Source organism: Ziziphus jujuba, chromosome 1 (assembly GCF_031755915.1).
Source record: "Ziziphus jujuba cultivar Dongzao chromosome 1, ASM3175591v1".
Taxonomy (NCBI): Eukaryota; Viridiplantae; Streptophyta; class Magnoliopsida; order Rosales; family Rhamnaceae; genus Ziziphus; species Ziziphus jujuba.
Window position 1 is genome coordinate 12,389,800 of NC_083379.1, and position 11,150 is coordinate 12,400,949.

Consider the following 11,150-nt stretch of genomic DNA (forward strand, 5'->3'; position numbering starts at 1 on the left):
CAACGGACTTATAAAGAGAGTTAGTCCTCTAGTCCAATAGACCAACTGGAATCTTATAGAGAATGTGTGACCAAGGACCGTACTATAAAATAATAAAATAAATCAGTCCCATTAATAGTATAAATAGACCCTGTAAATGAGTAATTGATTATGCTAAGTCCACAATTATTAATTTATTTGACATTATATATATATATATATAATATTGAACAACTTCGTGTAAACTATAAACGACAGATGCATTGAGCACGATTTTAAAAGAGAAGGAAAAAATTTCGATAGGTTTGCTTCGTGGGATTGAATTTCAGCTCACCTTGAAGTAGCACCTCGTATTCAGGACAAGAAAGTTCAGAGGAAGTATGTGGATATTTGTATTTACATACATATATATGTGTGTGTGTGTGTGTGTGTGTGTGTGTATGACAAAACAACATATGTAGTAATACTAATAAAAGTGACGAGTTCATGTCGTATCAATAATATTAATGGTGGACTTACCATGTTTTTTATTTTGTTGTAAGATTCGAGAATTAAGAAAGAACAGGGAAAAGCCAAGAAAAACATAGAGATATTTCTGCACAAGGAAACAGAGAAAGACACTGTTCTTCCTTAACTGCTACTAGCTACTAGACTAGCATAAATCTAGAACTAATGGCACTTCCTGTTGATGTTGAAACTCTGTCAACAATTCATCATTTAATAAAGCCCTGCAGCTCAGCAATCATAACCAGCTGATCGATTGAAATCTGGATTTGCATGCTATTATACCCAATAGTTGCACCGCACCTCAGACTACTTTGACCACTAGAATTTTCGTAAGTGTTTGAAGGTGAACCAACCAAGTATTCAGTCTCTTCTCCGCTTAAATCAACTTTACACTGTGGATGTTTCTAAAATTTGATCAGCCCCTTTTGCTCATTTGCTAATTCTTCCATGGTAGGTCTTTCATCACCTTTCACACTACACATTTTTGCAAAATTGGCCACTTTCTATACTTCCTTCATATTTACTTCATCCATAATATCACCATCAGGAGCATGAGGTAAGCAATAATCTTTAATTGCCCTGAGAAGCAACATTGCTAGATTGATTTCACCCTCATCCTATAAAAAAAAAAAAAAAAAAACTGCCTTCTTGCTTGTTAGTAGCTCAGCTAAAACAACTGCAAAGCCATATACCTCATTCTTTTCTGTTAACTGGCTTGACTGCAAGTATTCTGGGTCTAACTACCCTCTACCCACGTGTTCCTAGTACCAAAGTTGGTAGCTGATTTTGGTCTATAGGAATTAACTTTGAAGCTCTAAAGTCCAATACTTTTGCAATGTAATTCTCATCTTATAGTATATTTGAGGTTTTCACAAATGTTTGATATTTTATATTTACACAAATCCACACTTGAGAAGGTAACCTTAGTTGTAACTTGTAAGCCTCTTGTTTCCACATAGGAAATTACAATCTTAGGGACTCTGAAGGCTACATTTTTACCGTATGAGTGAGAGCTGATTCCCCTTCCATGGCTAAGAATCTAGAAATTATATATGCTTCAAAAAGTGTTTAAAAAAAAAAAAATTCTAGAAAATATTCCATCATAAAATTCCTAGCTACAAATGGAAAAGTGTCGCTAAAGTTGTGTGAAAAGTTTTCTCATCAGGAAAAAGGATTATTTGAAACTAAAAGCTATTTTTTAGGAGCAAACCATTAATGTTTATGTTTGGGAGCCCATTTTACTAGGGGCATGTATGTGTGTGTGTGTGTCTATATATATATATATATATATATATAAGGCGGTTTTATTTTATTATTCATTTTATCTTTCTTCTGATTAGTTAATAAAAATAAATCAACGTAATACATAGATGCATACGTTAAAGAGTAGTCTATGAGTATATATGCATATACCTAGTGCAATAAAGAGCAGGAGATGTATCCCAGATTGATCAGTAGCATTATTGCTTTTCGTGAAGGCCGTTCCATTATTATTGTACCCCTTTGGACATCTACTACACTTCCATTTGCCAGGTGAATTACTGCACTTTCCAGGATGGCAGGGTTTTGAGTTTTGGCATTCATCAATATCTGAAAGTTAAGAACGTATATACTTTAGTCATATCATTTTATTTATTTATTTATTTGGTTTTAAACTCAATAAACAATTTGATATTGGTAGTGGTATAATAGTATTTGTCATAGTAGGAATACTTTCCAACATAAAGTTGGATTACGAATGTAAGTAAACAAGGTGCTATCCCCCAACCAACAGGGATTTGGAGGACCCACATCTCCGTCCAAACTGTTGCTCTGTTTAGTTTTCTTTTTTTATTATTTTTGTTTAGGTAATAATTTATTTTATATTATTTTTTTAAATATGATTTAAAATTAAAGTATAAAAAAATACATAAATTATAAATCTAAATAATAAAATATTAAAATTAAAATATACAAAAAAATATATAGTTAAATAATCATATAAAATATTTTTAATATTTTTTAATTCGCCTATCACAAGCCTCGGGTAACCTCGTAAGAAATTTTGTATTTTGAGATTAGCATTTAATTAATAAAATACTGTGAATTACCCCAAAAATGGATCTTATAAAAAAGAATAATATATACCTCGACAACCATCTGGGTGGTTAGGATTCCCTTGGTAACCTTCTAAGCACTTGCAACGGTAACCACCAGACCCATCGTCGACATCCATGCACTCGGTGTTCTGTTTGCAAGCGTAATTGTCTCTGTATGTATTTAGCTTTATCACAGCGTTGGTTCTCGTCATCCCCAATTGACCAATTAATAACAATTGGACGCTGAGGCAGCTCTAATTTCTTGGAGGATTTCCAGGGGAAATTTGAATTTGCTTTCTTCAACCACAAAGGCAGAGCTACATGGGTTAAAGTCCCGTATAACTCTATGATTATAATAGCTAAACACCTTGACCGCAATATTTTTAAGTCTGCTGCCGATGGCACTTTGCAATAATCGCTGCCGGAAAATTATGAAAAAAAATAACAAATTTGGAGATCACATACCACATTATTTCTATTTAACCGTTTCAGTTAATTTTAGTAGAATTAGACCAATTTGTAACTATGTTAAAAATAAAAAATATCAGTGTAATAAAATCAATTTTAAAATTTCAAAACTAAATTTAAAAGATATTGGAATGTAATTATTTCAACTAGTTACATATTGAATGTCTAAATTAAAAATTTCAAAGAAATAATTAAAATATATATTTCTTATCAACCTCATTCTGTTTTCTTTAATAATTATTTTGCTTAGACAACTGGATGTCACTAGCCAAGATTTTCTCCCAATCTTGGCCTTAAAATAAGCCTTTTTTTTTTTTTTTTTGATTAATGCCTTACCATAAGCTTTGTCTCTCTCAGTCAACGTCACATTTTTTTTTTTGGGGTGAATTCAGTCAACGTCACATTGAATACGTAAGATATACGTGATCTAACATGTGTTCTCATGCTATAAGGTAAGAAATTTATTCAGCCAAAAGAAAAAAAAAAAAGTTAAGAAATATATGAAGCCATGTGATTGAGACGGAGACAGCGTTGGGGGACAGTGGGGCAGGGCCGATTTTGAAATTTTCCACCTGAGGATATAAAAAGATTTTTATAAAAGTTCTGGTAAAGAAAAGTCTAAACTAATAATAAACTAATTTACATAAAATAAAAACTTTCACATTCACTTTTGCAAAATTTCTTTACTTTTTTCCATTATCATTTCTCTTTAACATGTGCTATTCTCTTCTCTACATGGGACCATTTTGGTTTTTAACTTTTATGCTTTTTTTTTATTTTTTATTTTTTTTTCTCTACGGCTCCATCCGCTCCAGTCTCACTTCACCCATCATCTCTTACCTGATGGTCTCTCTAAATCCCATCACTTTTCTTTCTTTTTTATATTCAAGTGCACAATTGAAGACAAAACATATATATATATATATATATATATAGTGTTTTTATGATTACGTTGGATTTGATCAACATGACATGGATAAAAAAACATCTTAAAAAATTAAATCATTGGATTTAAATATTTTTACTCAGACGGTTCAAATTGTAAAAAAGTTGACATGTCAAAAATTACTATTCACACTTAACCTCATCTTCTTTTATTTCCATTCGCACCTTCCTCCTCTTCTCTTACCTCATTCAATATATCTTTCCAATTTTATTCATATTGTTGCTTTATTTTATATAACAATTTTGATTTTTTGATAAAGCTACGTAAGTATTTCGATACAGATACTTAATTACATGTCAGAATATGTTATTTTGATTCTTTGATTTTATCAATTAGTAAAATACTTTTTTAATATATAACAGTTTGTTATCGTGTTTCACTATTAACAACCTGTTACCATATTGGCACTGTTATGGATCCCACTGTTGAAATAAACTCAAAACACTAAAGAATGGTGTGGGTTGTTTGAATTGTGTCAAATCTATCCTTGCTACACACAGAGCGGTAATATTGCTTTCAAAAGACTCTGGTTCTGAAAAGAAAAAACTAAAAAAGGAAAGGAAAAAAAAAAAAAAACCTTTAATGTTGTTGTTTTTAATTTTTTTTTTAAAGAATAAAAAATAAAAATAAAAGATTATTTTGTTTTATTTTATTATTATTATTATTTTTGCGGTCACCATGCTTGTCTAAATCAATTTTATTTATTTTTCTTTGGACTAGCCCAAAGTGTCATTTTAGGGGCTACGCATTTGACACCTCTAAATGCAGATTTTTTTCATTTTTTGATATATTGAGGAATGAGAAGAGGAGATTCCTGCAATAGGTTTTAAACCCGAGATTGGTTATTGTTAATTAGGTTGTACGAACACCTCTTAATGCAATTTAAGCCTTAATAATATGTACTTCACACTTTCCATCCATTCTGCTTTTTAGACACAAATCCACTTCTGCTCTCCACAAGGACAGCCAATGTCCTGATTTAGCCTAATGCAAGCATTTCATACATTTTTTAAAAGGAATTTGGCGGGGGATATAGAAAACTAGAAAACATACTCAAGGTTCAGGAGTAGAATTATCATGTAGTAGAATTATCATGCATTGATTAAAGAGCATCATTCATGGAAATGTTATTAGGATATAGAAGAGTATGATTCTACGAACCAAATTCTCCCTCCACGGTTGTTATAGTCGGGGACAAATTTGAAATGTTCATAAATTGAACCTTTCTTAAACTCTATTAATTTGAAATCTTTGAAAAGAGTGATGTCTTATCTGGCTAAAAGCAGTGGAATTCAGATATAATTTAGGGAACACAATGGTAGTCCATGCACCTTTACTGGCTATCAATAAAGTAGTTTAATCCAAAATACTGCATATGCTCAATTACTGCCCTGTTTTCAGTTCTAACTAAATAAATGCTAGCCCATATATCATGAAAATGGCAAGCAACTTGGATATGTCTATTTTCATGATATGCTCAAGAAGACTTAGAAAGTATCTTACATAATATTGAACAACTTAATATAAACTATCAACCACATATACTTTGAGCACAGTTTTAGAAGAGAGAAAAAATTTCAATAGGTTTGCTTCATGGGATTGAATTTCATCTTCACTTTGAATTAGCACCTCGTATTCATGACAAGAAAGTTCAGAGGAAGTATGTGGATATTTGTATTTATATATGTTCGACAAAACCACACATGTAGTAATACAAATAAAGATTTGAGAATAAAGCAAGAAAATGGAAAAGCTAAGAAAGACAGAGAGATATTTCAGCATAAGCAAACAGAGGAAGACGCTGCGCTTCCTTCTCTTAATAGCTACTAGACTAACATCATTCTAGAACAAATAGCACTTCTTGTTGATGTTGAAACTCTGTCAACAATTCATCATTTAATACATCCCAGCAGCTCAGCAATCATAACCAGCTGATCGATTATGTCTATCGAGCATCATTATATGGGCTTGCAATTTGGATTTGCGTGCTATCATACCCACTAGTTGCACCGCTCCTCATACCACTTTCACCACTAGAATTTTCAAAAGTGTTTGAAGATGAACCAAGCTCTTCTCCACTTAAATCAACTTTTCCCCATGGATGTTTCTCCAAGTTAACCAGTGCCTCCAGCACATTTGCAACTTCTTTCATGGTAGGTCTTTCTTCCCCTTTCACACTTAAACACATTTTTGCAAGATTGGCCACTTTTTTTAATTCCTCGGCATTTTCTTTATCCACAATTTCACCGTCAAGAATATCAGGCAAGCAACCATCTTTAATTGCCCCGAGAAGCAGCATTGCTAGGTTTTTTTCACCCTCAGCCCTATCAAAGAAAACTGCTTTCTTGCTTGTTAGTAGCTCAGCTAAAACAACTCCAAAGCTATATACGTCACTCTTTCCTGTTAACTGGCTTGACTGGAGGTATTCTGGGTCTAAGTACCCACGTGTTCCAAGTACCAAAGTTGGTAGCTGATTTTGGTCAATAGGAATCAGCTTTGAAGCTCCAAAGTCCGATACTTTCGCAATGTAATTCTCATCTAATAGTATATTTGACGTTTTCACATCTCTATGTACAATGGGCTCCGTAGAAGCTGCAGAATGTAAATATGCAAGTGCTGCTGCAGTCTCTGATGCTATCTTCAATCTCAACTTCCATGGAAGTGCAGAAGCTTTTCCTTTCTTGTGAATATGTTGGAAAAGAGTTCCATTAGTAATGAACTCGTAAACAAGTAAAGGAACTTCTGTCTCTAAGCAACAACCTACAAATTTAACAATATTCTTATGTTTAATTTTCAAAAGAATCATCACTTCATTGATAAACTGTGCAGTCTGTGATTCGTCACCAATTTTGGACTTCTTTATAGCAACTTCTTGGCCATCTGATAATATTCCCTTGTAAACTTTTCCATAGCCTCCTTCACCAATAACTCTGTTTTCATCATAGTTGTTTGTGACTCTTTTAAGTTCGTCTGCAGTGAAAATTTTGGCTGTTTCAAGATCTGGGAGTCGTTGAAGCAACATTATTCCACCATTTTGCTCGAAGAACTTCTTTTTCAATTTGCTCAGCTTTCTTTTCTTCATTCCCCAACATAATATTGAACTTGCAACTGATAAGGTAAGACATACTCCTGCATCGAAACATAACAACAATAATAATTTTGGGCTCAAGGCATTATTACTAATGTGGCCTTAAACAGACGTATACTAAAGTTGAAATGAAGGTGAGAAAAAATATTTGAAGATGTGTAAATTTGTTGGTCAACTTACCTAAAGTTGAGAATAAATGTTTGATATTTACACAAATCCACACTTGAGAAGATAACCTTAGTTGTAAGTTGTAAGCTTCTTGTTTCCATATAGGAAAATTACAATCTAAGGGATACCCAAGGCTTACATATTTCCCCTATGAGTGAAAGCTGATCCCCTTTTCACCACTAAGAATCTAGAAAAAAAAAATATATATATATATATATATATCCTTCTATAAAGTGAAAAAAATAAAAATCTAGAAAGTACTCCATCATAAAATTCCTAGCTACAAAAGGAAAATGGTCACTAAACATACGTGTGTTGTGTCAAGATTTTCTTATCTGGAAAAAGGAATATTTGAACCTAAAAGCTTTTTCTTAGCAACGAATATGTTTGACAACCCATTTCACTAGGACTACATATAAGGCTGTCCATTTTATTTATTCATTTTTTATCTTCTTATTAGTTAATAAAAACAAAAAATCAACGTAATACATAGATTCATATGTTAAAAAGTAGTATAGGAATATATATACCTAGTATACTATAGAGCAAGAGATGTCTCTTAGATTGATCGGTAGCATTGTTGCTTTTCGTGCAGGCCGTTCCATTATTATTGTACCCCTTTGGACATCTAATACACTTCCATTTGCCAGGTGAATTACTGCACTTTCCAGGTTCGCAGGGGTTTGAGTTATGGCATTCATCAATATCTGAAAGTCAAGAACGTATATACTTTGGTCATATCATTTTTTGTAAATTCAATAAACAATTTTGTATTAGTAATAGCATAATAGTATTTATTACAGTGAGAATACTTTTCAACATAAAGTGGGATTAGGAATGTAAACAGGGTACAACCGCCTCCCCTATCCCGGTTCCTATGTATGGGGATTTGGAGCCCCACATCCTTGCCCAATCCGGTGTAGGAGGAGGCAGGACAGGGAGGGATTTGCTGTTTCGGGTGGGGGTTCCCTATCTCACTGTTTAGTTTATTTCTTTTTTTAATAATAATTTATTTTATATAATTTTTGTTCAGTATTATTTTAAAATTAAAATATCAAAAACACATAAATTATAAATTTAAATAATAAAATATAGAAATTAAAATATACAAAAAATTTATATATTTATATAATTATATAGAATATATTTAATATTTTCCAACATAAAATAAGAACTAGACTTTCACGACAAATCAAAATACTTACTCTACAGTTGCATTCATGTCTTTATTAAAGTTTTCAATTTGCCTTGCAGAATATATATCTTCTGTCAATAAAGCGTTGAAAAATAGTTGTCTACCGAACTTTTACTTTTCTAAATAGCAAATTTATCCTTTTTAGACTCAACTTGATTGTTTATTCTCTTCCAAATACAAAACAGAGGAAATTCTTTTACCAAAAAAGATAAAAAAAAATTTAAAACAAAATCTCAAGAGATTAAACTTTATACTTGATTACTTAAGAAAAATTAAGAATACTAGAGATACTTCACCAAATTTATTGATAAAAATATTAAAATATTATTAGTTAAAATATTTATATAATTTAAATATAAAAAAATAAATTATAAATTGACAAATAAATAAAAAATATAAACCAATTAAATGTTATCATATCATATTATTTGGTAAATAAATTTAATAATTATAAAAAAATTAAAAAAATAATTTAAATCAAGAATTCTTTCTATCAATTAAACTTATTGACGTCTTCGATCGCTTTTTCAAGCTTGAAAGAAATTAAATTTGTGGGTTTTACACTGTCTGAATTCAATAAAACCCCAAAATTGGATATATCTGAGAAAAATATATACGTACCTTGACAGCCATCCGGGTGGTATGGATTCCCTTGGTAACCTTCTAAGCACTTGCAACGGTAACCACCAGACCCATCGTCGACACCCACGCATTCACTGTTCTGCTTGCAAGCGTAGTTGACTCGGTTTTTAGCTTCTTCGCAGCGGTCGATCTTATCATCTTTCCCAATTGCCCAATTAATAACAATTGGACGCCGTGGTGGCACTTGTTCCTTGTCCATTTTTTGGAGGATTGCTAGGGAAAAATTGAACTTGCTTTCTTCAACGACAAAGGCATAGCTACATGGGTTAAAATCCCATATATCTCTGTGATTATAGTAGCTATTCACCTGGACTGTAACATTTTTGAGTCCGCTGGCGATGGGCGCTTTGCAACAACCGCTGCCGGAGCAGGACTTGTTAAAACCATGAGTGCTGTTACAAAAAGATATACAACCAGTTGCATATCTTTCTTCAACCCTGTTGGCTTGAACAAATGCATTGGTGTCGCAGCCAATTGCAACGAACTTGTTTTTGGTAGAAGATATGGTGAATTGAGGCACCCATATCGTAGAGTTCCAATTTTGGAAATTTTTTCCCTGCTTAGTGTAACAATCTCGGGCCACACGCATCATGACGGTCAATTCACCATCAAGGGATATGTCAGCGACAGGGAGATTACCTTTCATTAGGAATGCTTTGGGAGGCTGGGAAGTTTCGTTGCATGTGATCAAAAACTTTTCTCCCAAGTAGCAGTTTGTACTATCCATTCCGAAAGGATATGGAACTTGTAGAGCACCACATCGTTCACGGCAATGACCGATGGATTGAGCCCATGCTACTTTGTTTGTGTATACCATGGCTAAAAAGATTAGTACCACTCCAATTGCCATGGAGATGGAGATAGACATGATGATTGAATGACCCTTTCAAGGTAAGAGGCTTATATAATTTTCCATTCGACCTTTAAAAATATCCAATCAACTAATTATGATAATTCCCTATGGCAATCCACGATGCATCTTTCTCTCCGGGGCTTTGAAAAGGAACTTTCGGAACACCAATAGGCATTAAACGAAATAAAAAATTAATCACAACAGCTTATTTTAAGTGTAGACAATTCTATTTACACCATGAAACATTTTAAACAGATTTTATAATTCTCTTAGTCAATAATGGATAGTAAATATTAATGATCATAAATATAGTATTATCAATAAAAATATATGCAAAAAAAATATTAATTAAGATATACAAAATAATTATTATAATTATATTTTATATCATAAAATGCCATTTTAATAACATATAAACTTTTCTGAATTGTTGAAAATTATTGATTTTTTTGTTTATTCTTGTTTGAAATGTGTAATGTGATAATTAATTATTAAAAGCTATATCTTTTTGATAATATTACAAGCAATAGTTAATATACCAACAATATGAATTTTTTATTAAATATGGCTATTTTCATTGATAATCATTATAAAATATTATTTTACTGTATATAAAATTATTATTCTGTGATAATCGAGTTTTAAATAATATCCATGAGTTATTAACCCATCAACGACGCTAATTAAAACATTGGATCTCTAAATTAAATTTTCTGAAAGAAATAACTGAAATATGTATTTCTTACCAACCTCATTCTGTTCTATTTAATAATTATTTTGCTTAGACAACTGGACGTTACTGGCCCAGTCTTGGCCTTCACATAACTTTGTCTCTCCCAATCAACGTCACATTGAACGTGCAAGAAATACGTAACACAATTTGTGTTATCATGCTACTATACTAATTAGGTAAGAATTATATTCACCCCAAAAAAGCAAAAAAAAAGTTAGGTAGGAAATATGGGTCTGCATGGCTGCTTCTACACTAATTTCTAAGTTTTGATATGGAAAATTTTCATTTAAACTTTTCAATTTTGCTATAATTATAATTAAATGTTTTTGAAACATCATTATTTAGATTTTGTTTGCCAGTTTTTATCAGTTAAATGTTAATGTTATATCTTACATAATATTTAATTATAAAATATTAATATTTAATCCTTTTTTTGCCTTCAACTGTAAAATAATAATAATAATAACAATTAAAAAACTGAGAACTTGGTTTA

General features: G+C 31.7%; 1 protein-coding gene across 1 annotated transcript; it reads right to left on the bottom strand.

Moving 5' to 3' along the window:
- Window positions 1-5,628: 5,628 nt before the first annotated feature.
- On the bottom strand, window positions 5,629-10,035 carry LOC107417937 (wall-associated receptor kinase 2). The gene is made up of 3 exons (XM_016026596.4): window positions 9,051-10,035; window positions 7,765-7,941; window positions 5,629-7,107 (listed from the first exon to the last, which is right to left on the bottom strand). Exons 1-3 carry the CDS (start codon window positions 9,937-9,939, stop codon window positions 5,924-5,926), a joined length of 2,250 nt encoding a protein of 749 aa, XP_015882082.3. The 5' UTR covers window positions 9,940-10,035; the 3' UTR covers window positions 5,629-5,923.
- Between the last annotated feature and the right edge of the window lie 1,115 nt (window positions 10,036-11,150).